This window comes from Leucopleurus acutus (genome assembly GCF_964270905.1).
Source record: "Leucopleurus acutus genome assembly, chromosome: 12".
Taxonomy (NCBI): Eukaryota; Metazoa; Chordata; class Mammalia; order Artiodactyla; family Delphinidae; genus Leucopleurus; species Leucopleurus acutus.
This window is the reverse complement of record NC_139154.1, coordinates 57,217,284-57,244,471: the sequence shown is the minus strand read 5'-3', so window position 1 is coordinate 57,244,471 and position 27,188 is coordinate 57,217,284. Positions and strand designations below refer to the sequence as shown.

General features: G+C 45.3%; 1 protein-coding gene across 1 annotated transcript; it reads left to right on the top strand.

The window, feature by feature from the left end:
* Positions 1–2,588: 2,588 nt before the first annotated feature.
* CDC42EP3 (CDC42 effector protein 3) lies at positions 2,589–25,102 on the top strand. The gene is made up of 2 exons (XM_082851473.1): positions 2,589–2,761; positions 23,204–25,102. The coding sequence occupies exon 2, from the start codon at positions 23,440–23,442 to the stop codon at positions 24,202–24,204; it is 765 nt and encodes a 254-aa protein (XP_082707599.1). The 5' UTR covers positions 2,589–2,761; positions 23,204–23,439; the 3' UTR covers positions 24,205–25,102.
* Positions 25,103–27,188: the final 2,086 nt, after the last annotated feature.

Below are 27,188 nucleotides of genomic sequence, written 5' to 3'. Positions count from 1 at the left end.
ATCTTCCTAAAGCAAAGTTTTTCTCTCTCTTCCATATTGAAATAAAAATCCACCAAACCCAAAAGACATCATGGTACAGGAAATGCCTCGTTTGGAAGGATAATCCACTGTATAAGGGCATTCTCCCTCACTGGAAATGTTCAGTACCAAGATGTCCAGTGCAAATAAATAATGTGGAACATCAAAGAAACCAGGATAAATCAAATCACCACCACTAGGCCCTTGAAGGGGTAGGTTCCAGATAAACTGTTTAGAGCCCAGAAGTGAAGTCTCATAAATAAAGGGCAGAGAGGGAAGGTCTCTAGAAGTTAAGGAACAGTGTAGAAAAGTGAAAATGGGGTTTGGGAATAAAATTGCTACCTCAAAAAACTTTCCACTCTATATTTGCATAAGCTGTAAAACAAGTTACTTAGTCATGTGGAAATAAAGTGTTTTTAACAGCATCTAATGACACAGCAAATGAAAAAAAATTTTTTACATGCAAGACACACGTGTAAGAATGTGTGTGCAGGGCTTCCCTGGTGGCGCAGTGGTTGAGAGTCCGCCTGCCGATGCAGGGGACACGGGTTCGTGTCTCAGTCCGGGAAGATCCCACATGCCACGAAGCGACCGGGCCTGTAAGCCATGGCCGCTGATCCTGCGTGTCTGGAGCCTGTGCTCCGCAACGGGAGAGGCCACAACAGTGAGAGGCCCGCGTACCGGGAAAAAAAAAAAAAAAGAATGTGTGCGCGAAAGGAATTTTTCATGTGATATTTAATAAATATATATACATATTATTTGTACTTATAAAAATACTATGTGCAATGAAAGCTATGCATAAATATTTATAAAATAACTTTATCTAAGTAGGCCAGTAACATTTAATATTTTTCAATAAATTCATACATAAAATATATACATTAGTGCCAAATGGAACATATATTTTGAAATATGAACCCCTAGTAAAATTCTTAGGAATCTGGAGTAAAATTCAGGTATCTGCCAAAGGAAACTTCGGAGTAGCTGTCATTTGAAGAAAAGAAACGATGCTGGGCCTCTTATCTTCATGGACTGTTTTGCTTGTCATATTTCTAACATCACTTCAGCTGAATTTTGTATTTGACTTCCAACTTCATGGCCATTTGACCTGCCAACTATTATTTTCTTTGAGGCTTTTAACACTCCACCCAAGTATTTTGCTATCCAGAACAGTTGTGTCCGTTTCCTTTTCACTTCACCTTAACATCAGACAAGGTTTACAACATAGGCTTAATGTGCATCCTTCAAGGTTGCAGACAGACCCAGGGGCGTCGCTGTGATAACCTGAAGCTGATACCGCTCTGGAAAGTCAAGGTCCCCTGGAGGATCGCTCTTTGTGCCAGGATTTCCATTCAACCTGAGAGTCCCGGGGCTGGGGTCGGGCCCTGAGAGCCCGACTCTCCAGGGTTCCAGTCCCCTCCCCAGGCCGAACGTGCGGGCTGGGACCTTAACGACCGGAAAACACCGCCGTTTCCTGTCGCCTACTCATTCCCCAGGCCGAAGACTCGAGGAGGAAGAGACGGAGACGGATTAAGAAAATTAATTAACCGGGTCCACGTTCGGCCTCCGGGCGAAGGGGCTGGGCGCGCAGCGGGCGCAGGTGCCGCCCAGGGCTGAATTTTACGCTCCAGGGCCAGCCACTGCGCCACTTGCGCCCCGTCGCTCGTCCGGGGGCGACCGCCACCCGCTTGCCCCAGCTTTAGGCAGATCTCTTTTAGGGACCCCGCGGGAGAGGAAACGCCTCCCCCTGGACTGGAAAAACCTGCAGCGTCGGCTGTTCGCTTGCCCCTGCTTAGCCAGCAGCCCCTGGCGTCTCCAGTGCGCCAAGTCCACTCTCCGGGTTTTGGCGGCAGCTCCAAGGGGATCAAGCTGGAAACTGTCAGAACACGACCCTCCCCCCCAAACCGGGGCTTCGAGTGGCCCGGGGGCCCGAGGCCGGGCCGGGGCGGCGCGGTCAGGTGGCTTCTCTTGCCCGAGGGCCCCCCGGCCGCCGCGCCGGAGCCTTGCCGGGCTAGATCGGATCGTTGGGACGAAGAGAGGTGGGCGCACAAGGTTTTGTACAGGTGTCCGGGGTGCGGGCGGAGTCCCTTTGTCCTCGGGCACCCTGGAGCTAGCACCCTGGGTCCCTCTTCGAACCGAGCGTCCCGAGACCTTTCTTTGTGCCGAGGGAGCCGAACGCAGCTTCTCGCAGGGAAGCCGCATCCCTGGGGGTGGCGCTGGGGCGGTAACGATGAAAATTCATTGTCCTTTGGGGGCCCGCAGGCCGGGCCGCGGGTGAACCCGGTCCGCCCGCTCCGGGCCGGGGCTCAGGTACAGCGGCTAGAAGGGTCTGCCTGCGGCCCCCGCCCTCCGCCCCGCCCTGACCCGCCCCGCGCGCCGCCGGCCCCGCCCCGCGCCACCCCGCCCCGCCCTTCGCAGGTTCTGTACGGGAGTACGGCTGCGGAGCGCTCAGTCTAGTTTGCACCTTCTCTCCCGGCCGCGGTCCGAGAGGGCGGGGAGGGCAGCGGTGGGGCCCGAGCTGGGGGAGAGTTCGGAGACTCCGGCCTTGGGCGCCTTCACGCCGTCTCCGAGCACATAATGCTGTGAGCAGGCGCCGCTCCGGCCGACCCGGCTGGATCTGCGCGTGGCGGGCAGGGACTGCGTGCGCCTTCAGGAACTGCGGCGCCCGGCCCCGGGGTCAGCGGCTGGGATCCTTGGCGCCGCTGGTGAGTTGCTGCCTGCCCACGGCTCCTTCTCTGCGCGTGTGTGAGTATGTCCAAACCGGCGGCCGTGGCCGCTTCCGGCGTGCGCGGGGGGCTAGGCTTGGAAATGCACAGGGAGCAGGGATACCTAGGGCATCCCCTTCCAGCTGGTGTCCAACGGATCAAAGGGGACATAAAGCAAACTGGGAGGGGTGCGAGCGGCACGACCAGATCGCAGAGCTCCACCGTTTGTGCCCACGACTTTTCAGGGTGAGGCTGCGCGGCTACACTGCACCCTCCGAGCTATTGACAGCCATTCTGGGCGCGTACTGCATTTTTCCATCTGAGAACAAGCCGCACATGGCTACCGCTCCCCTCCCACCGAGGATTGGCATCAGGGCTGCACAGGGTGCACAGTGCAGATCTGAGGTGGCAATACCCGCTGGGTGCCCTCTCCTCACTTGACGAGGGGCATTGTGCCTGGGGCTCCAACCTGCAGATCTGGCAGTCGATTTTTTTTTTTTTTTTGTACGGTGGTTTCTGAACAACTGAAGTGTTTTCAATATTTTTTTCCCCTTTCTCCTTGAAACTAAGTATCTTGACAAGTATCGGACATGTAAGGACGAATGGATCTGGCCATTTTTTCGTTATGGATTATTATACTCCATCCCCCTCTCGACTTCGGGAGGCATGTGTTTCATCTTATAAATAGAAAGTAGCATATTTTTTGGCAGGACCTCCTTTATACTGTACAGTCTGAGAGGTCAGTTTAAAAATAAATATGCACTTGAATGTTACATTACCGAGAGCCAGGCTGTGGCTGGGACAAGCTGCATGGACAGCAGCATCAAAGCCGGGAGCGCAGCTGTGTTGAAAGGAGTAAAAGCCCCAGAGTGCAGCCCAAGCTGACAGTCAAGTAATTACATTTTGTTTAAAAAAAAAAAGTGAGTGAATTAAAATGAGGGCGGGAATAGGAATGTCAGAGGGTATTGCAACATGAATCTTTCCAGACCTGGTGTATTTGGGGGAGTCGCCGCTGATGCGTGCTAGGTGGTGGGGTGGGAGGCGCTGGGTAAGGGGAGGGAATTTATGAGTGTGTTAGGGAGACAAAGGTTTCCTCCCCACCCCCCAGCTCTTAGGCTTCACAGTAGTATCCTAGAGTTTCTTGGGGGCGCTGCCTTTAAAAAAGAACACAAATCAGGAGAGCAGCAGATTTGAATAGGAAAGCCTTTCTTGGGGACTTCCCAGGGAAGCACGGGGAGACAAAAGGCTCACCTAGAAGCCCTGATGATGCCCCAGGGGTATCCCTAAGGCAATTTAAAAGACTCCTATAACCTAACTTCGAAAAGATCTTTCATCTAACGACCAAGGAAATGCAGCTTCTTTTCTGGACAGTTCCAGAGATTCTCTTTTTGATACCAGCTAAGATCTGTTATGAGCTCTTGTGACAGTTAAGAATAAGCTACACAGGTATGTTTTCAGATTAGATTGAAACACTCAGAGATAAGGTAGGGCAGTTGTGAAATGTTTGGCATTGTCACATGTGAAATTAATGATAAAGACTAATAGTCAAAGAACCAAGGAATGGTTGAGAGTTCTTCATTAATTCTCTTAAAGAATGTAGGTTTCCCAACAGGCATCACTCATTGAATAAAACACTCAGTACCAGCCTCTGGGCTCACAGATAAGAACATTAGAGGAGAAATTTGGAAGCCTTTCTGGATCCATGGCAGTTCCTGTTTTCCAGTGGTTATCATCTGCAAGAGATTTACATTATGAATTCCATGATTGGAACATGGTGCTATGACTGTGGCAGCAGCTACAGACATGAAATAAGATGAGCTCCCCCTTCCCTTAAGATCTGAGCAGTGAAATACTGTTTTGTATCTCAATGGAACATGTAAAGACAGCCAGAGTAATAAGTGTTGCACATTTTTTTGCTTTTTATTGTAAATTTAAACGTGGTGCAATATGAATAAATACAATGCCATAAAAATCATTGCAGCACGGTTCACATGAGCTGGTTTGTCCTACCTGCTGTCCAACTTTTCCTTTAAAGTGGTGTTTTATGTCCAACATGTTCACAAAACCTGCCCTTTTTCCCTTCTAAAATTCGTGGTGTTCAACAGCACTGGGGATAAAGTTGTTTTAACCTACATCACCAAAAGACTTTTACCAGGCCATAAATTTTTCATAAGCTCTTTGCCCAGTAGCCATAACATTTATCCAGAGAGTGGACTTCCAATTCATAACCTGAAAAACCTCTAGGAAGACTGCTCTGATTTTTTTTTTAATTATGAAAATTCTTGCTTTCAGTCTGATTTTATTTAAGCTGGGCCTAATTTCTTTCTAACTAGAATCCTGTGTACCTGTTTATTCACTGATGGAATAAAAACTTAAATCTATTTTTTTTTTTTTTTTTGCGGTACGCGGGCCTTTCACTATTGTGGCCTCTCCCGTTGCGGAGCACAGGCTCCGGACGCGCAGGCTCAGTGGCCATGGCCCACGGGCCCAGCCGCTCCGCGGCATGTGGGATCTTCCGGACCGGGGCACAAACCCGTGTCCCCTGCATCGGTAGGTGGACTCTCAACCACTGCGCCACCAGGGAAGCCCCTAAATCTGTTTTTTAAATGCAGTTATGTTTGCCAGAGAGCAAGGACAGTGTAGTCATTTGAAACTACTAGATTAAGCCAGCCACAAAATCTTTACCAAGCACCGAAGCCAAAGAACTCTCCTAATATATCCCACTGTTCCGTGAATTTGTTATGTCAAAGGTACTTCCTACATGGAGCCTGCCCTAAGTGCCAAGCCCTGTTCTTAGCCCTTTACCTTGAATAACTCATTTATTTCTAATAATCACTCTATGAAGAAGGCACTGTTAATATCCCCATTTTACAGGTGTGGAAAGACCTCTTACATAATTTGCCCCAAATTACACAGTAAGGAACATACCTAAACATGCATATGCAATTTAGCAACCCAGTATGTGCATGAATGATTGGCTAATTTTCCACAAAGATCAGCATCTTCTGCTTAAGGAGATGGGGGAAAAACCCTGAAGTTAAGAGCCTCTGAGGCAGGCTGTCTGGGTTCATATCTTGGCCCTGGCACTTAATACTTGTGTGACTTGGGGCAAATTACTTAGCCTGTGTACCTCAGTTTATCAGTTACAAAATGGGATAATATTACTCTGAGGATTAAATGAGTTAAAAAAGAACACACTCAGAACAGGCCAGGTCCAGAGTAGACCCAATAAAAAGTTGATGCTTTCATTATTGCTTTTGTTGTTTCCTTAGGTGCTTAATACTTGTTGTCTCATTTAATATTCACAACTGCTCTCTGAAGTAGATAGTATTGTTCTTATTTTCCAGATGAGAACACAGGCTCAGAAAGGTTTAGTAACTTGGCCATGGTCACACAGCTAAGTAAGTAGCAGAATCAGGTTTGAACTCAGGTCTGTTTGACCTTATGCTAAATAAATACCCCACCCTCACCAACAGGGAGGAAAGCCAGGGAAGCTATTAAATCAGACTCTTTTAAGGGTTTTTGGCCTCTGACAGAGAACTCATTTCGCAGTACACTGTATCTCACAGTACCACCGCCCAAAGGAAGATGACAGTAATTGCCAGCCTTTGGGAATACCATGTGAATTATTTTATTTATTGAAGATAGTTCAACTCACAAGTATGGCCAGTAGTCATCTGCAGTGGATCCAGCATCAAACTGCTAGCGGTAACCCGAGCAGTTTAATTTATACCATAAACAAACAGATTTACTAGGAATATCAGGACCCAAACATGAAGTGGAGTTTAGTGTGTGGAACACATCCTTACTTTGAAGTTCTAGAGGTCAGGGGGTTGCAGGGTCCAGTAACCGATCTGGATAGTCACCTCCTTGAGACTGGTGACCACATCCATGGTGCCTGGCCCTGCAGTCCCTGGCACTCGTGATGTTGCCCCAAGAGGAGCTAAAGCAAGATGCAGGAACCACAAGCAAGGTGTGCAGGAAGGTTCTGTCCTTGGCAGAAGTCGGTCCTCATTACAGTTCTAAGTTCTGTACATGCCCCAGACCCTGCCAGATAACCTTCTGGTGTGAAAGACAGAGCAAGGAGTCCTTTGAAACCTAGAGGGGTGCCCTGGATAACCCAAGGGGCCTGCCTGGCCTCCACTGCCTTTGATACTGTGGGTTTGTGATGAGCTGTGGGAGGCTGCTCAGATTGAAGCAGGGGTTCTGGAAAGGATGTCTTGGCTTGAAATAACCCAAGTTGTCTCAAAACCGAGGGCAACAGCGTTAGGACTCTTCACCTCCATTTGGAATCTCCCCTTTTCCTGCCCCCATCCTTTCAAGGTTACAAACCAAAACAGCATCCCACAAACCAGAATAAATAATATCAGTAGCCAAATAGTTCTACAGCAACAGTCAGGTATGTTCTTTCCTTTAGAAAAAGATGCCTTCCTTGGCCTTATTGTACTTCTTGAGTGCCCGGGTTCACCCAGTCTCATAGTGATGACTGAGTTTGACAGTACCTCTGGTGGAAGAGCAGTTTTTTAAATTAAAGCATACAGTTTTATAATACAAACCATATTGATATTAGAAAGTTTGCTATGTCTGAATAGCCAAGAAAACTGATGAGTTTAAGGGCTGATGAGTTCAAATTAGTATTTTCTTGATCAAGTCATGAATTAATAGTAGAATGCTTGAACCTCAAATTTTAAATTTTTTAAAACCTGGATTTTCCGTGGTTTGGGTTTTATTTGCATATTTGAGAAAGTCATCATTAACCTTCTAGCCTTTGATTCTTTGTTAAGAGTGTTACAGAGATCACACACCTGCAGTTAGCTAATACAGCACCACCTCATGTGAACTCTGAGACAGGAATAGCATCAGAAGAGGATTCTTTGGGAAACCAGTCTGATGAAGGTCCCTCCCTGCAGGACTTTTCAGAGCATTGAATGTCGCTGGTACAGTGAATCTCCACACGGAGATAGTGTCTATCAAATCATTTTGCCCACAGAGCAGCTGCCAGGACTAGTCTAGCAAGAAACACTTTGGGAACCATCAAGCCAGAGGCAGACACTACCCGCTGTAGCCTGCCCTACAGAGCTGAAGGAACTCAAGAACCTTTTAGAGAACCGCAGGGTGTACAGGGCCAGAGACACAGGAACGCTCTAGAAGATGCTAGCAAACACCCCGCCATTCTATTTGATAAAACTCATGCAGAATTAAGTGGAGACAATCACAGAGGGACTGGAGATCAGAAAACATAGGTTCTGGTCTTAGCTCTGACCCAGGTTGTGGAGCTGTGACCTCTTGGGGTCTTATTCTCATCTCTAAGATGAAGGTTTTGGTTCTAGATGATTTCCGATCATCTCTAGCTCTAGAATCCAGTGAGCCAGGATCAGTGACACCTATTAGCATAGCAGTCTTACTACTATACTAATATGTAAAACCCTGTGTTAAAAAACAGACCTAGTGCAAATCCGGGCAGGGCAGCCCAAGCCAACGTGGAGGGCAGAGAACTTCAAAGTCAGGCCTCTATTTAGACAGCTTACACATTTGGGAATCCGTCATGTTCTGGTGACAACTTGAAGGTCATATTTGTAGACGCATCATGCCAATGATAGATGACTGTGTGTTTAGTTGAAAAAGACCCGTTCTGTTCAAATCCATTATAATCATTTAGGCTACACACAACTTTTTAAACAAGTAAAGTCATTTTTAGGTAAAATGTGGCTTTGCCATTTCAGAATATATGTGAATTCTTTCCCTTTTTATTTATTTTTTTAACTTTTTTTTTTTGGCCAAGGAGCAGTTCAGACACGTAACATTGATTTTTAACACAGCAGGAGACGGGGGTAAGCCCTTGACTGGCCAGCTATGTCACAAGGTGAATCCTTGCCCATCTCTGGGTAAGTTCTGTCTGGGAAGATGTACAAGGGGAAGGATGGGGGTGCAGAGGAAGCTGGTAGAAGTTCTCCAAGCTCTCTCCTGGCTCTAAACAGCTGTGATTCTGTTTTTTTGTGTTTGGTTTTTCCTTGTATCTGAGGCATTTTCCATAGTGTCTTGTACCTTCTCCTATTTTAACACTGATTGTGTTTAAATGATCATTTGTTGACCCTTGTGGCTGCCTAGACTACTGGCTCTTTTGAGAGTAGGGACTGAACCTAGTTTAGCTTGGCATTCATCTTTTTTACAATAGGACTTAATGAAAAAATGGACAATCTAGTCCTACCTGTGTTATCTTCTCTTAGCATTGTTAAGCCAGAAATCCTTTTCAGTTACCCAAGCTTAAGTCTGACCATAGTAAAATTATTCCTTCCCAGGCTACCAAATGTTCAAATTCAAAAGGAGGTTCCTCCAATCCTTTGGTTTTGGTGATAATGATCATCCAAGGTACTCTGAAAGTCAGGCCACCACCAGAACTTCCTCAAAGTCTTCTCGGCCGGGCTGTTCCAACCTCCATTGAAGCTTTCTCCTGCCCAGGTGTGACTGTGGTGGCTCGGTACCGTGTGTCCACTTACAGCACAGACTGGGCAGTCCCGGTGCTGGAAGGATGAGCGTTGTTGTTTCCTAATGCTCACCTAGACCTCTCAGCCATGCCTGCATGAGCCACTCATCATTGGTGTGCTCACTGATCATCTGTCTCCATGCTGGGACGTAGGCTCTGTGAGCACATCATTGCTGTAGCCTCGGTTCCTAGAATAGTGCCTGGCACTCAGTAGGTCCTTATTAGATGTTCGTTGTTGAATGGACATTGTGGAAGGTGAATGACTAGCCAGGGACTGGATGAAGTCATATGGAAGGCTCTCTCTAAAGCCTGCTGCTCGCTGAATGAATCAGCTCAAGCCACATGTCCCACTGTGCACGGCATTGCACCAAACTGGAAACTCTTTTCCTGCTCTCAGATGACTTCAGAGTGAAATGTTTTCCAAACTAATGTTGATTTTTGGCCTTACATAAGTTTTAGTAGAAGTTTACGCTCGTGGGTGGATTTTGTTCTGTATTCCTCTTAAGCCCTTAAGCTGTGGGCTCACCTGACAGGGCAGGTAGTGCCACTGCCGGACATATCTCAGGGGCAGTATGGGGAGTAAAACAGTGACTTTTTCCCAATTCCATTTTTTTCGTAGAATGAGGAATTATACAGTTGGCTGTCTGTATCCGTGGGTTCTGCATCTGCAGACTCAGCCAACAGCAGATCAGAAACATTGGGGGGAAATAAAAGTTCCAAAAGCAAACCTGAATTTGCTGTACACTAGCAACTGTTTCTACTTTGTATGTGTGGTCTCCTGCTAAGAAGACACCGTTACTATCTCCACTCTACAGATGAGCAAGCTGAGGCTCTCAGAGAAAGTCATTGGCATTGCTTTGTACCCTTAATATCAGGAAAATGAGAAAAGATAATGAAAATTTTATAAACTAGTAAAAAGTATTTTTATTCTAAGGATAGTCTTAACTTCACTAAAAAGCATTGTTTTTTTCTTAAAATTCCCTAGAAGCTAGAACTCTAACATCCGTTTTCTTTATTAAGTATAAATAAATCTCAAACACAAATCTATGATTCTATTACCTGTCTGTGTGTACATGAAGCTTATGTGCACATACCGGGGGCTGCTACTTGAAATGAGGAACACAGACTAGCGGGTGTCTCCCCAAACTCCTCTCCCAGTGCAGGAATGCTCTCCCTCCCCTCTGGAATTCCTACCACAGTCTCAGGCTCAGCTGGAAAACTTCCTTTGATGGGCCTTTCCCATTCTTTACGCTGATTAACTCAAGTTGGTTAGACTTCTTCCCATCCAGCCCCACCTGGCCTCTCCTTGAACCTTAATCACACACCTAATTCTTTTCTTCGAATGGTACTGATTCCCTCTCACCTGACAGCTCACCAAATATTTAAAGAAAATAACTGTATGCCTTTAAATTTTTCTTCATCTGACCAATCATTGGCTGTAATTTTCCTGACCCAGAGGAGTCCCATTTGTTCTCAAGGCTGGAGGAATTACCCTTGGCGATAAAGGATACATGTACATGTAAAGAAGTTAGCTCCGTGTCCTGCTGACAGAATTATTCTCTAATTAAGCTGGAGGTAAGAATTCCAGTTGTTCACAGGGCAGACACAAATCATTTTAGCCCCATCTGCAATCATATATTGGTGACTGCCAGAGACATTTTAAGGAGAAAATGGATATGGTTATTTTGGTAATTAGAATGGTTCCCCTCCTTAGCACTGTATTTCAGTAGATGTTCTGCTTTTTCATTTGGGATAAAGATGCTTTGTGCTTGCATAGCACTCTATGAAGATTTTCACACTCAGCTCTTATAATCACCTGAGAGATAGACGGGTTTGGGGTGATTATCCCATTTACACAGGAGGTAACTGGCCCCCATATGGTCTGGAGTTGTAAAAGAATCCTATAGGGCTGGCTCAACGTTTCACCCAGTTCTTTCCTCCCCTAAGGCCTAGAATAGCAGTGAGAGCTCTGTCTACTGTTTTGCTTGCCCATGTGTTCATTCATTTAATAGGTGGGTTTTTTTTTTAAGTACTTGATCTGTGCTAGTTATACACTGATATTAAAACAATCTTTTTCTGTAGAATGTTCATTATACAGTTTCTTGCAGGTTCCCTTGTATATCTTGGGCTAAATAATCCAAGTTTCCCCTTAATCCATTTCCTTTTGAAAGGAGAGGTCAGGCGAGCAAGCTCATTGTTTCTCCTGGGCCTCATTCTTTAAGATTGGTTTAAATGTAACTAGTAAGTCTGCATTCCGGGAAATGTATTGTCAGATCTTTCTAGAGTCTTGCCTGTCTCTCTAAGACTCTATTTGCACATGGCAGTCATGGATGGAAGTCTTTTCCCTTTGAAATAGCATGTCAACAAATATTTTTTGCCTTAATCTCAACGATCTGTATGAGTCTGTAGAATTACTGTGGCTCACATTGATAAGCTGTTAAATTCTAACCCTGCACGGATAGAGAAAGGAAAAGAAAGAAACCCTTTGCCACAAGAAAATAGATGACAGCTCCTTGCTAGATGGTGTTTTAAATTTATTTTCCTGTAGGAGTCACAGAAAGACTCAGATTGCATCTTCAGCAGGGCAGGCAGGGTTGAAGAGGAAAGATGTCAAGGCAATCTCAAACTTTCTCATTTGTTCATTTAACAAACATTTGTTCAGTACCAGCCATGAATTAAATATAGTCTGTTCCCAAGAGAAGGCAGCCTAGTGGAGTAGACATTAGTAATTGCAGTATAGTGTGAGAGTTGGTGGGTTTGAGGTATAAAAGGGTAGTATAGGCCTTGAGGACTGGCTGGACATGTAGCTGCAGGGTTGGGCGAGACCCTGATTGCTAAAGTGGGCCTCACAGGCTATCTTATCTCCAGGCTGTAAGGGTGGGCCTGCCACTCAAGGTTAAGGGAGCATTCTAGATGGTGCATTCTGATAGAGACTGAAACATAAAGTGGAAGATGAGGTTGAAGGCAAGGAGACAGGTGGGAAGACAAATGCCCTTGTGCAAGAGATCGTGAAAGCTACAAGTGAGGCTGAGGCATGAGGCAGTAGGATGGACAAGAGGAGACAAGTAATAGGACTTGATGTGGAGAATGAGGCAGGGCGAGGAGTCGGGGGTGACAGCTGGGTTTTGGATTTGGGTGACTTCCTGCCATTTACTGAGAGGGAAAAGTACAGGAGGCCTATGCTGAGGGCTGGCAAGAGGAGGAAAGATGGCAAATTCCATCAGGGGTAAGCTGAACGGGAAGTACCTGAAGGAAGCAACAGAGAAAGGTATGAAAGACTAGGGGAGAAAAGTCCAGTGCTTCTTTCTATGAAGGACCAGTGTTTTTTAGTGTTTTGTTTCTTTGTTTCAATTTCCAATGGATTGTATAGGATACCTGGCACAATGAGTAGCTGCTTGGACCACACCCAGTTTCCACTCAGACCTGATCATACACAGCTCCCAAACTTGCCAAGAGTCTGACCAATAAGAAAAATCCACAGATCCGCATGCTTGATTATGTCATAAAGTTTCTAGAAGCTTACTTTCAATTTCTTTCCTTATCTCATCATGGACTGGCCTAGTCCATAGATCCACTTTGAGTAGCACTGGTCTAGACTAAGTTATGTATGGGCTGAAGACACAGATTTGGAAGTTAGCATTAGAGGTAGTTGAGGCCAAGGACAGGGGTGTGATTGCTGGAAGATTGTTAAGGGCTGGGCCATGGACAACCACCATCCAACCCCGTGAAAATGCCAACGTCTAAGGCAGAGGTTCAAACTTTTCCCATAAAGCGTCAGTTTAGTGTTTTAGGTTTCGATGGCCACATACAGCCTATCACAGCGACTCAACTCTGACCTTGTCATTTGAAAGCAGCTCTACCAGTTTCCAGCCCTCAGCACTACAGGGAACGGGGGCCGGAAAATTCTTTGTTGTGGGGGCAGTGTCCTGTGCGTCATAGAATGTTCATTTAGCCGTGCCTCTGACCTCTGTCTACTAGATGCCAGTAGATGCCACCACCCCCAGTCATGAGAATCAAAAATATGTCTAGACATTGCCAAATGTCACCTGCGGGGGTGGGGGTGGGGGGGATGGGACAGAATCACCCTCAGTTGAGAACTACTGAGCTGAAGGTAGTACATTAAAAAATGAGCACTGGTGTGTTCCAATAAAACTTTATTTACAAAAACAGACACAGGGTTGGATTTGACCCACCTACCATAATTTGCAGACCCTTGATCTAAGGGATGGGCATAGGGAAAACTAAAAGGGCTTATTCAATAAAATTTAAGGGCCTCTTGTGTTTGCAGCCCAAGAGGAGGCTCTGTAAGTGATCCAGCATAAAGAAGAGACTGTTAACAACAGCGGCTCCTTTTTTATAGCACCTTTGCCTACCTTATTCTTATTGAGCTTACTACCTACCAGAAGATATCAGACCCAAAATCACAAGAGAACAGGAAAGAAAACAAATATAAGCTCTTTAGGAGCCCTAAGAAAACCTCCAAGCAAGGCAGTAATGAGCCTGGATTGCGTGAGGTGAGTTTAAGAATTTCTCCAGGAAGGAAGTGACTGAAGCAGGTCTTGGAGGATGTTATGAATAATGGTTGATGGTAAAGAGGTGGGAGGACAATTCACGTAAGGAACACAGGTTTCTTAGTTTCAGAAAGTCAGGAGGGAAGTCACGTGTCAATAGCAAGGGAACGGAGCCATTGTCCCGGCGAAAGCCTTGTGGGTGTACAAGGCGCCCCGATGCATGGCCACGATGCACGTGTTTCCTCTGGGAAAATAATTACCAGCACTTAACGCTTTTTTCTAAGAACAGGATATTTTTTTTTCTCCTTGAGACTCAGGGGCTTTTATTACCTCAAAATTTTAATCTCATGGCTTTTATTTCACATGAAGTCAAATCCCTTTTGAGATTCTTTGACAAGGGCAAAAATACTGAAAATTCCTAGTGAGTTGGAAAGGCTGGTATCTGGGACCATTTTATTCATTCTTAGTTAATGACAAGGTCAGGTTATCATCTCTGCCTCTCACTGATGTTGAGATCATAGTGTATCATTTCCTCTTGGTGCTGTCAGACTTCAAGACAGATAGCCTGGAATAGACACTCCCATTCTCAACCCACTTCCACGGCAGTCACGTTAGTTATCAAATCAGCAGTGGTTAAAAGCACAGACTGTGGAGTCCAGCCATAGCTGAAATCCTGGCTCCTCCATGTTTATAACACAGTGGGGTTTGCCGTGGAAGTAGGTAGAGAATGCACTGGCCACTGCCAGGTTCCAAACATACCCAGTGTTGGTGTGATGCAGAGGAGCCCCTGCAACGAGTGTGGATGATTGTCAAGGGCCCTAGCAGGATGGGAGGACGGCATGGAAATCCCTATCTGTCCCTTCATCCTGTTAGGGAAGGAAGAGTAGTCAAGAGACCTAAATTACATGTGCTCTGAAGACAAAGGATGAAGAACACCATACCATATGTAGTATGAGTCAAGTGACCATAGTCTGAATTTCTGGACACCTGTCAAACCTGTTTGGATCACTTGATATTCCTATTGCCATAGTTGGAGTTTTCATAGAATAATTACTGACTTAAATATTAGGGTTTTTTTTCTTTTTATTTTTTTGGTGAGCAGCTAAGCAACTTTACAAGTTATTTGATTTGAGCTGAGTTTTCAGATTTGAGCCAATTCCCGGCTGAATGTTGCTGACAACTTCAGGGTGAGATTCTCATCCTGTATTGATATTGTCCTTGCAGCTTCACAAACCAGGTCAGATCCATTAGTTCTAGAAGCATGGGAGCAGTTCACAGGAATGGTCTTATTTGATTCATATCCACCAGCTAGCGCCTCTGCCTTGGTCCTTCTGCCCAGCCCTGAGGCTGAGTCCCTTGTAAAACTCGTCATGGTAAATGAGCCAGGCCCTTCTCCTGCCTCGTTATAACTGCCAGGGCTCCACATCCGTCTTGAGTCCTCCTCAATAACTCATTTTAATAGGGAGAAAGGTTGAAATGGCCTCTCTTCAAAAGTGCAGGGTTGGTACTTTGAGGTGGATGCTCTGTCTTCCAATTTTGCTTCTAAAAACCCTTTCAAACAGTACAATTAGATCCTATAAATGTGAGAAGTGTATGCACATTAGCAGTGAGTCTCCCATATGGTATTTGTGGGTCTCTATATAATCAGGGTTGTAAAAGAAAAATAAATACAAGCTGTAGCTGAATCATAAACGAGAAGTCCCTTTATAAATAATTGCGGGTTGAGATGTAGCATAGACTTTGAGTGGGTCTATAAAATAGTCCACTCAGTCTGGCTATAAGTTCATTTGCATGACAGCCAGGCGGCTGGGAACTAAGCTAATGGCGTTTTATAGCCTTGCAGCATATAGCTATGTCCTCAGTTCAGATAATATGGGGAGAGGATAAGAATCTAAAAATAGAAAAGGCATCTTTTTATCTTCTCGTGGGTGGAGTAAAACAGATAAAAATATGAAAAGCATCCCTTCAGGATGCCATTTACCAGGGTATTCTCTGGTTACATTTATTTCTGTCTTAGATTTTCATGTAAGTTCAATGTTGGATCTCTAGTAGTATGATTTTTTTTTCTCCTTGAATTTTAAAATACTTTGATCCAGAGACACACTCCTACAGAGGTTTGCAAAAGGATTGGCATGAGTGCCCTCATCGTCATAATAGTAGTATTTCTGATACAGAAGGTTGTCTGGTCATCCCTATATTAGTAATAACTGCTGTCTTCAAATGGAAAGTCTTCTAGGAAAAGTCTGTGTTTTTTATGGGTGAGTGTGATGTGGAGCCATAAGGAAATGAGCAGTGATAGTTTTCCCCTGTGGGAGACTCAAAATGAATAGGGACGAGACCCCACCCACTGTGCACATCTCAGATGCTCAGGGGCAAGGCTGCTGCCCGGTGACATCCTCCATGCATGCCCGGTACACTGCCCTGTTCCCACAGCAACCCATTCCATCTTGCCAGAACCCTGGGTTCTCCCTTAGAGGATCCAAAAGCTGTTTCCCTGTAGCTCCTGCTTTTGTAGCCCTAGAGCCTCTCATACTGAACAAGTTAATCCCTTTTCCACTACAGTTCAGTGAATCCTTCAGATCCCTGAAGATTCATTTTCCCTCAGTATTTGAGTTTTCTTTAAGCTGCTCCGCCTCACCTTCTCACGTGTCCTGACGGAGTCCCTTTGTCTCCCTATTGGACTCCTGGGAACCTGTAGGAACATGTTCCAGGTCACCTTTATCCCTTTAAAGTGTGAAGCCCAGGGTGAAATACACTTTTCCAGGGCTCATCGCAGTGGAATTGACTTCCCTATGTTGGCAACGGAGAGCAATACCCCAGAGATGGTTGTGGGTGTAAGGGGTGGCGGGTTCTTGGCCATGCCACCATCCTTCCCTGGGACTGTTGCCTCAGGCACAAAGGAGGAATAACCAAGTATTTTTGCTTGGGGCCCAGATGGTGCAACAGTGCTGCATCTGGGTGCTAGGAAGAAGGGCATGCTGATTCAACACTGAGACAAAGCGAAAAGTGATAGGAAGTTAGGGGGTCTTGGAAGGACGTGACAACTAAGCAAGAAAGGGGAAGTCCAGTGCAGACTCACTTCCTGCAAGCTGAAGAAAGGAAAAGGCCCACAGGTCCCCCAGGACAGCCACACACACACATGCCTCCCCCCGCACCTGCCCTGTTTTTATGCATACGTGTTTTAGATTAACATTGCAACCTATTGTGCAGGATGCAAGAACCTTTTTATCCTCTCTGTCCCCTAAGAATTAATCTAAAAACAATTAGTAGACAAACCAAACATTCCTTTCTTAAAATAAATGGAATTTTTAAAAATCTCAACCCCTTTGTTCTTTTCAGAGCCCTGTGAGTTGCCAGTACTGTCAACTCTGGTCATCCAGGGACTGATTTTTGAGTGTGTGACTTTTTCATAAACCTTTGCTTTTCTCCCCCACCTCCTGGCTGCTGCCCTGTTTTGGTCTTTTCAGCATCATTCTCTTTACCAAAAGGATGATAAGGAAATGAAGGGAAGGGTGGCCACTTCAGTTTTTTTCTTCATTGAATTATTATTTCTGTGTTGATTTCTCTTGTTAGCACTGTCACTTATGCTTAAATCAGTCACATGTAAGAAACTGGAATTGTCTGGCCTGGTACAGGAATGACCACCTGACACTGCCTTTCTTATCAAAACCATGCCTTCAACTTCCTCCTGAGTCCTTTTGTGTCTTGGAACCCTTGAGCTTCTCACAAGTTCCTGTGAGTGGGGGTCTGTGCCTTTGCAGCTGGACTTCTCGCCCACACATCTGCCGGAAATCCTCTCTAACCTTGATAGACGGTGACAGGCGACTGACTGGGGAGTTGAACCCTTTTGTTGGCCAATCTCTCCTCTCCAGTGCCCAGGAGCTGGAACCTTTGTTTTCAGAGGAATCTATAATTTCCAAGATGAATATTACCTCAAATGTCATCTAAGCGGGGGAAAAGGAGCAAACAGTGATCTAAGAACTTCCGGAGAACGGAATCAGCAATCTTGGAGAGTTCAGATTTCAGGGTCAAGGGCAGCGTTCTGAGAAAGGTCTACACATAGGATGGTTTCTTTTTCTCTCTCTTTTTCTTTCTTTCTTTCTTTTCTCCCTCCAGTCCTTCATCCCTTCCTCCCTTTCTTCCTTCCTCTTTCCAAGACAGTGGGAGTGGAGGAATGATGGCAATGTAGGAAAGCTGGAGAGCAGGAGAGTCCCAAGTGTGGAGAGTTGTTGATGGTGGTAGAGTCCTGACCGATACGCAAAGGCTGGAAATGCTCTTCATTTGGATCATGGAACACCCAGGAGGGCTGGCTCTCCAGTTCTAGTCAGGCCTGTAAGCTCTTTTGGTTTAGCTCTTCCTGTCTTCTTCTCCCGCTTCCTCCTCCTGGGTGTCCACCTGACTCAGGCTCTCCCTCTGATTCATCCCTTGCTCTGTCTGCTACTACGTGGGTCAGCCACCAGCAGCCTCCAGGAGCCCAAGTCTCCTTTTCAGAAAATGGTGAGGAGGGACGGGATTTCGTGTTGTGGCCTTTAGGACCATTCCATCATAAAATGCTGCTCATCTGCATCACCACCACCTCTCAGAGAAGGAGCTATACCCCTGAGCCCCAGTACCTCCACCTGCCTGTGCTTCCCTCCACATGGGTACCCTGCCACCCACACCTTCCCCAGCATCCTGGGTCTCTTCCCTCTTCTCATTTCCTTCTGACGAAAAACCTCTTCTGAGACCTTTTCCATCCTACAAATACAGACTAGTGGAGCCTCTTTGGTGAAGGCCTGATCATCACAGAAAGGAATGATCTGTCCCTTTGACAAGCTCAGGTGAGATGAGGCTCAGCCCTCTCGTGAGGCCTTCTGCCTTAAGATTTTGGCTTTTGAACCCACTTTCCCATAATATTTTTTGCATTATGATCAGTGACTTATGGGTTCGGTAGACTTTTTAGGACCTACGTATAAAATTGTCTCTGCAGGAAAGTGCAATCTGAGCCCGAAACAACCCTCGTACTTATTTTTTTTAAATAGCTAATTCATGCACGTAGTTCAGAAATCCAAAATCATGAAAGGATGTACAGTGAAAAGTTTCTCTTCCACCCTTAGCCCCTTCCATCTACTTCCTCTCCCCGTGGGCACCTCACCATTATTTCCTGTGTATGCTTCCAGAGAAAGCTTATCTACATACTAGCCAGTACAGATGTTATCTACACACTTTTGCACCTCTGTTTTTTTTTCCTTTGAAGATATAGGTCTTTGAAGTTCTTTCTATATCAGCATATAAAGAGCTGCTTCATCCTTTTCTAGGCCTGTGTAATATTCATTTGTACAGATGCACCTTAATTTGTATAAACAGTCCTCTAAAGGTGGACAGTTAGGTTGTTTCCATTTTTTTTTTTTTTGGCCGCACCGCATAGCTTGTGGAATCTTAGTTCCCCGACCAGGGATTGAACCCGGGCCCCTAGCAGTGAAAGCTCCATGTCCTAACCACTGGACTACCAGGGAATTCTCAGTTGTTTCCAACTCTTGGCTGTTATAAACTATGCTGGACCGACAACACTGTATATGTATTATTTCCTTATTTCCCATATACGTAAATTGGATAAATCTCTGTAAGTGGAATTCCGGGGCCTAAGGAATGTGATTTGTAGTTTTCATAGATACTGCATTCCACTGAGGTTAGACCTGTGCATGCTTCCCCACTCTTATCAGCCCATCGTGTTATCACATATTTGTATCTTAAAGAGGCTTTGGAAGGAACCCCCTTCATCATTTGGGAGCTGACTTACTTCCCAGGGAGTGTGCTCCTTAAATGGCAAGACCCCCATGTCTGGAGCCCATGCCCAGCCACTTGGCTTAGTGCCTAGTAGCTGTGCGGCCTTGGCAAAGCCTGTGCCTCGATGCTTCGTCAGTAAAATGGGGGTGTTAACATGTGTTCTTGTGAGTGAGCTAGAACACACCAAAGGTTGGAACAGTGCCTAGCACATAGAGGCGTTCTCAATAAACATTTCTTGTCATATGACACGTTGGTGGTTCCCAGGAGATGCACACATACCCTCTCCAGGACCAGGCACTTTGTTCCCAGTGAAGAAACCACCCTGCAGTTTCCTGCTTTAGCAACAGCATAGAAGTTGTTGAGCAGTCAGCCTGGGGCATGGCTGTCCACTGACTGATAAGCCAAGGAGCCCAGAACATTCAGAAAGCAGAAAGGAGGGGAGGAAGCAGTCAGGGTATTGGATTGTCTCTCCCAGGATCAAGCATGGTTGCCCCTGAGCTGGAGGAGGAAAGATAACAGATAAGATAGATGGATGGGTCAGAGCTCTCAGATATTTTCCCAGCACCATGTCACAAACATCAACTTGTCTAAAGTTGTAAAACTGACATTTTTGCACCAAATTCCCTTAACTTCCAATGAATTGGAGGGCTCCTAGCCCTGGCACACAATAGAAATTCAATACAAATTACTGTTTCCAAAGTCCTAGAAGCCTCCATCCCTGTCATGCAGTAAATACTATATAAATATTTGTAGAAAGAAAGAAAAATGCCTTTTAAGGTATCTCCTTTCTTTTCCCACTCCTGATAATCTACTGCCTGCAGCTTATCTAGCCTCTGCTCACCAACCCTTTTCTTACTTTTTTCTTTGTTTTTTTGTTGCTTGTCTCCCACCTTTGCATCCACTCCACTGACATAAAACCCAGCTTCTACCAGGTCGAGCAAGCCTCTGCTGAGGGGCCTGCAGGGTCCATGGCCATGGCTGTGGCCAGGCAGGGACTGAGGACTGGGCCTTCCAAGTGTAGCAGGCATACCCTCTACCTTTTCTCCTCACTTTTGCTCCCCAATATCCCCAGTTGCTGTACAGGTAAAGGGTGAATGTGAGTGATCCAGTCAGAGGAGCAGAGAAGCACTCTAGCTGCATCTTTGTGCTATTTTTGTTTTTCTAAAGAATCTGAAATGAATGCCATGCCTTGGTTCTGGCCTTGCATAACCCTGGCTCCACCAGCTGACCACATGCAGCCCTCACATGCCTTGGAGTTGCAGTGGACACACTGTATCTTTCCATGGCAGCTGCCCTCCTGGCCTTGTGCACTGAGGACACAGCTCCAGTGGGCAGCTGTTCTTCGGGGCTGCCCCCACCTTCTGCAGGCCCAGCGCCCTAGCTGCTTCTGCAGGTGGTCATCATACTGTGCCTAGAGGGGCAGGGAGGCGACACCAGGCACCCTGGGTGGCAGGGGCCCTGGGCTGTTGTGCACTTAGAGGGGAAGGACATTGATGTTTTAGCACGAAGACCCAGGGCTTCCACTTCTGTTACTATTACAAGACCCAAATTAGAGTTAAAACTATGAGAATGTCAGACTCACAAGCATGTCTTCCCATGCTAGGGTTCCCCATCTACTCACTTGGTATCAAGCATCTCTTTTAGTAACATGGTATCTCTGTGCCTTCCTAATCTGAAGTGGGAAGGCCAACCCACCAGGCACCTCCGGGGAGTGTGTGGTCGTATCTGGCAACTTCCAGGGTAGCCTGCACTGGGTGCAAACCCTCATGCCACCTTGGCCTCCTCCCCATTCCCAGAGCCAGGGTAGGGGTGGTCTCTCCAGCTCATCCTTCTCTGCCTCCTTAGGCCTGGGTGCCTGCCACTTCCCAAACAGAGCTACTTGTTACCTGGCTGGAGCAGAGTCCTCACCATCTGCCACAGGCAAATGAATTTAAAACTGTTGCTGAAAGGAAAAAAATATGGGGCAGATATAGACGGCCTCCAGCTGCTACAAAGCAAATGTGGCTCTCAAGCCACCATCTAACCCAGCCCTCGGAGTATTTACTTATTTATTTGCTCTGCGGCCAGGGGGAGGAGAGCCCAATGGGAGAGGTCACAGCAGAGCCATTTTAGGAATTCCCACAGTGGCGAAGGGTTTAGCTTCTCTATGTCAGCTGATGTGACTGAAGAGTTGGAGGATTATTTTCAAGAGATGAAGAGGTTCTCATCTGTAAAACGAGAGCCTCAAACCTTCTTGTAGCCCATCACTTCTAATTGTGTCATATAGCATGTGCAGGGAGAGTGTGTTAGCTTTCTACGTGGGTAACAAATTACAAACATAGTGGCTTACAGCCCTACCTGTGTTCTGTCTCACAGTGTCTGCAGGTCAGAGGTCCAGGCAGGGCTTAGATGCATAGTCTCATCAGGCTGTAAACTAGGGGTCGGAGTTATGGTCTCATCGGAGGCTCAACTGGGAAAAGATCCACTTCCAGGTTCCCCCAGGTTGCTGGCAGAATTCATTTCCATATGCCCTCTCTCAGTGGCTTACTTTTTCAAAACCAGTAAAGGGAGCCTCCCTCCAGTCTGCTAAGACGGAATCTTTTATAATGTAACCTAATCAGGGCTGTGACATCTCATCACCTTGTTTAGAAGCAACTCGCAGGTTCTACCCACAAAGGCATTAACACCAGGCGGCCACTTACTTGGAACCCTGCCTACCACAGGGAAAGGATACAAGCTTATCAGCAAATGTTTCTAAAGTATTCTCAAGTGAAGACCCAACCTATTATGTATGATCACACTTTTCTCTTTGAAAAAGAAGCAGTTTTGTTCTTTTCCTTCCATTTCAGAATGTCGCCAAATCCTGAATTTATTTTTTGCTTTTCACAATCTGTTTATTTTATTTTATATTGGAGTATAGTTGATAAACAATGTTGTGTTAGTTTCAGGTGTACAGCAAAGTGATTCAGTTATACATATATATGTATCTATTCTTTTTCAAATTCTTTTCCCATTTAGGTTAAAATCCTGAAATTTTTGACAGCCCCGTTCTCTCTGCCACAACTTGATTCCAGCTCCAACTTCCATAGTGGCTTTATGTTACTGAGAAAGGGTGTTCCTTTTTTTTGACTTCCGAATCTCAGTTTTCTCAACTGTAAGAATGCATTTTCACTGAGATTTTGTTGGATACTAGCTTCACTGTCACTTAGTAAATGATATTTCCAGTTCCTTTCCTTATAGGACTTCATTGTATTGCATTTTTATTTATATAAAGAAGTCAATCAACAACAAAATATTCTTCGTCTTGCTAGTGTGAACGCCAATGCAATAGAGAAAATATATTTTAAAACAAATTCAGTTGTGTCTAAGGAGCTGAAATCACTCTGCTCATGTGCTGAGAGCAGTTCTTATAACAGAGGAAAAGGACTAAAATCTCAGACGTATCCAGAAAATTGTGTCCATGACCATGTTTAAAAAGTGCTGATGTCATATGTTTGGTTTTTTTAATCTCTCTTTATCTCCCTTTTTTCTTTTTTCCCCTGAAGTAAGACTAAGATTAGTGGACCCTTGTTAAGATCAAAGTTTTTATCCTGCTTAATGGAGAGAAACAAAATAAAGTTTGGCTTCAGATGGGAACTGGTCCTGCCATTATTTACAGGCTCTTGAAAAAGTGAAAAAGTCAAGCCCAAGTGATCCCTGAAGGGTCAGCTAATTATAACCTGCTTTGGTTTCTCTTCCAGGTTTCTCCATGCTGTGGAAGGGACTGGCGGATGTAACCGGCTCTCCAGAAAGCCCTGCTTGGCTGTAAGTCCAGGAAGGCCTCTTAGACCTCCATCTCATTTCAGAGCCACTTCTGAGCTACTTGAGAAAAATGATGTGACAGTTCCTATCAAAAAGGATATTGGGAAACATATAACATCTGTGAAGAAAGTCGCCCTTTTCCCCTTTTGCAAAATCGACATCCTCAAACTCCAAAATGCCAGCCAAGACCCCAATTTACCTGAAAGCTGCCAATAACAAGAAAGGAAAGAAATTTAAACTGAGGGACATCTTGTCTCCAGATATGATCAGCCCTCCCCTTGGAGACTTCCGCCACACCATTCACATTGGCAAAGAGGGCCAGCACGATGTCTTTGGAGACATTTCCTTTCTTCAAGGCAACTATGAGCTTCTACCTGGAAACCAGGAGAAAGCGCGCATGGGCCAGTTCCCTGGGCATAACGAGTTCTTCCGGGCCAACAGCACCTCCGACTCCATGTTCACAGAAACGCCCTCTCCGGTGCTCAAAAATGCCATCTCCCTCCCAACCATCGGAGGGTCCCAGGCACTCATGTTGCCCTTGTTGTCACCGGTGACATTCAGTTCCAAACAGGAGTCCTTAGGGCCGGGAAAGCTGCCCCGGCTTAGCTGTGAGCCGGTCATGGAGGAGAAGGCTCCGGAGGAAAGCAGCCTGTTGGAGAACGGGACGGTCCACCAGGGGGACGTCTCGTGGGGGTCCAGCGGGTCCGCATCCCAGTCCAGCCAGGGCAGGGGCAGCCACTCCTCCAGCCTCTCCGAACAGTATCCCGACTGGGCGGCCGAGGATATGTTTGACCATTCCGCCCCGTGCGAGCTCGTCAAGGAAAAGACTAAATCAGAGGAGTCCCTCTCTGATCTCACGGGTTCCCTCCTCTCCCTGCAGCTCGATCTTGGGCCCTCATTTCTAGATGAGGTGCTGAATGTCATGGATAAAAATAAGTAACAGGACACCGCCGGCTCTTTTCATTTGGGGTAAAAGGTATCAAAAAACAAAACAAAACAAAACTAACCACAAAGAGAAGAGCTTCGCTGGCTATACTTGCTGTCATGTGATGGGTTTTCTAAAATAACTTTCCTACAAAATATTTTTTTACCTGGTATACCCTGTTTGCAAAAACAGTGAAAAAAAACAAACCTATCCTGGCAAAGAGAGGAAGTGAGTCAGAACCCATTTTCGGCGGGCATTGCTGATGTACAGCTCACATTTTTTGTTTTCAGACACATAAGAAATCTGGCTTGGCCAGGGCTGGCACTACTTATGAAGGGCTGTGCCAGTCACATTAAGGACCTTTACAGTACTCTGGCATTTTCTGAGCAAGAGGAAGTCAAAATTTATTTAACACCCACGCCTTTTTTCTAGACTCTTTTCTATATTATATCGTTTGGGCTCACCATAGCAAATTCTTCAGTGTTAAAACTTTTCTCTGTTTTCACATTTGAACAACTTTATGGGTTTTGGGGATTTGCTTGTAGCTCTTATATATCTCTATATATTATATCTATATTGCGAAATTTTGACTGTCAGCTACATGTTGGTAAGACACAAGCAAAGTATTACTGTAACTAAGTTATTTTTAAAGTTAAAATATATTTTTATGTGCCTTTGGCTCTTTATTGCAGAGTCTACATCTTATAGGTACTACATCAAATATGGTCACTTGACTTTCCATTGGGATTCCATTCTAAGCTGTGTATGTGTATGTTTGGAAAAATGTATTCATACTTAGCTTTATTTTTTTTTTCTTCATCTGTTATCATACGTTTCACATCAGGCAACAATGGATTGTAAAGTGTAAAGGCACAGGTTACTCACAATGCTTCTGCAGAGACTGTGGGCTACACCACATAATGTTATTTGGAAATATGGGTATTTTAGTACAGTACATACTTGCATTACATAGGTACTTCATACAACACAATAAAGAGTAAATGTTAAAATCAACTTGCTTGGTTATAGTAATAAACAAAAACATAAGACAGTAATTATATTTTCTTCAAGTCCAGGGCTAGAAAAATTGCTTCTGTAAAGTGTACATGAGCCTTTAAAATAAGGTAAGAGGTGATTTCCACCCACTCAGTAATTTTGATTATTGCCCAAAGGTTTGAGATTCTAAAAATAAGGCCCCTCAATTTTAGGAAAAATGAACATGTGAGATGAGAATTTTTTTTTTTAAGTCAGCACTGATGCCAACTTCTCAAAAACTCATTTCTGTGAATCTCCTCCCTTACTTTAACACGGCAAACTTGTGCAACCCCAGCCCCGTCCCTACAGGATAGATGCTTCCATGCAGCAGGTGCCATACAGACAAGATTAAGGAGGCCAAAAAAGAGGGCAGCAGAGCACCTTGCCCCCAAGAAGACAGAGATGTCCTGAGGATGTTGGTTAAGGAAACAGGAACAGGAAATGTACACACCGATTCTGGTCCTGTTGTCAACACCCCTTCCCCCTCAAAGACAAACACTTGCATGCAAAAACTTTCATTTCTCCTTGAAATATATCCCTGGGACTTCCCTGGTGGTGCAGTGGTTAAGAATCCACTTGCCAATGCAGGGGACACAGGTTCGAGTCTTGGTCCAGGAACATCCCACATGCTGCGGAGCAACTAAGCCTGTGCGCCACAACTACTGAGCCTGCGCTCTAGAGCCCGTGAGCCACAACTACTGAGCCCGCCTGCCACAACTACTGAAGCCCATGTGCCTAGAGCCCGTGCTCTGCAACGAGAAGCCACCGCAATGAGAAGCCCATGCACCACAACGAAGAGTAGCCCCCGCTTGCCGCAACTAGAGAAAGCCCGTGCGCAGCAATGAAGACCCAACGCAGCCAAAAATAAATGTATTAATTTATATTAAAAAAAAGAATGTATCCCTGAAATGACTGCCTCATCCAAACGTTTCAGTGATATTCTCACCATGTCTGGAGATGCTGCAATTCCATCATCTGGTTAGCTGAAATAATCTGAGCTGTGGATGAAACGCAGTTAGGATGACTTGAAGTAGAAAGAGGCAACAAGCTCCCTTAGAGCACTGAGTTCCTGCCTTAATTCCCCGGTTGTATTTCTGTCCCACAATTTTCCAGTGTTCTTTTTCTGCGAGACACCCACTTACAGTTCACAGTTCCAAATAGCCTCTTCTAAATCTTGAGAATGAAGAAGAGTCTGATGTATCTCATCATTTTAAATCAGACTCTTTCAACACATTCCCCATCTTAACTTTTGTTGATCATATTATCATTTTACTCTTCATCTGCAGCATGACCTCAAGGAAAAGATTAAACTGTTAGGTGAAATGATGAGGAACATCTGTGCATTTCCTCTGCTCCCTCTGTGAGTAGGGAGAACAGCTCTGCCAGTATCAGGTTTGCTTGATAGAATCTAAGCAATAATGCATCCTTTTAGGTATTACCCATTAGACTTCCTCTGAGCCCTTTCACAAACAGTCCCTCCCATTAGGTTAGATATCATTGAGATGACAACAAACATGCCCCTGTTAGAAAGGACACAGCCACATCCGGCTTATGAACGATATTGTTGAGTCATTTCTCCTGTGGCAGCCCTTCTAATACTTGGTTCCTTCTCTAGGGAGCAGGTGCAGAGCTGGTGGAAGCTTTCTCCTGCAAAAAGGCTCTTCCAGCTTGCACCTGCTGAGAGCTGAATTGATGTTCTCAGCCTGTGACCGTTCTGCCACTTTTAACCTAATTTACCGAGATGCACTTTACTTGCAAATTCAGAATGCGAGCCACCTGTGACCCAACAACCAGAAAAGAGACCATGCAATTTATATAAGTAGAGACCCTTGGTATAGCAGTCAAGGTTCTTGTGGGTAGTCTTTTCCCTTTGCAGTGAGGCCTAACAAAGGATAAGATAGATAATTTCTACCTAAAATCACCTACTGAAAAAGATCAAAATATCAAGGTACTCAGCTCTTCAT

Bases quoted from the DNA above. Each gene is read 5' to 3' on its own strand.
- CDC42EP3 (XM_082851473.1), top strand. From the start codon at position 23,440: ATGCCAGCCAAGACCCCAATTTACCTGAAAGCTGCCAATAACAAGAAA.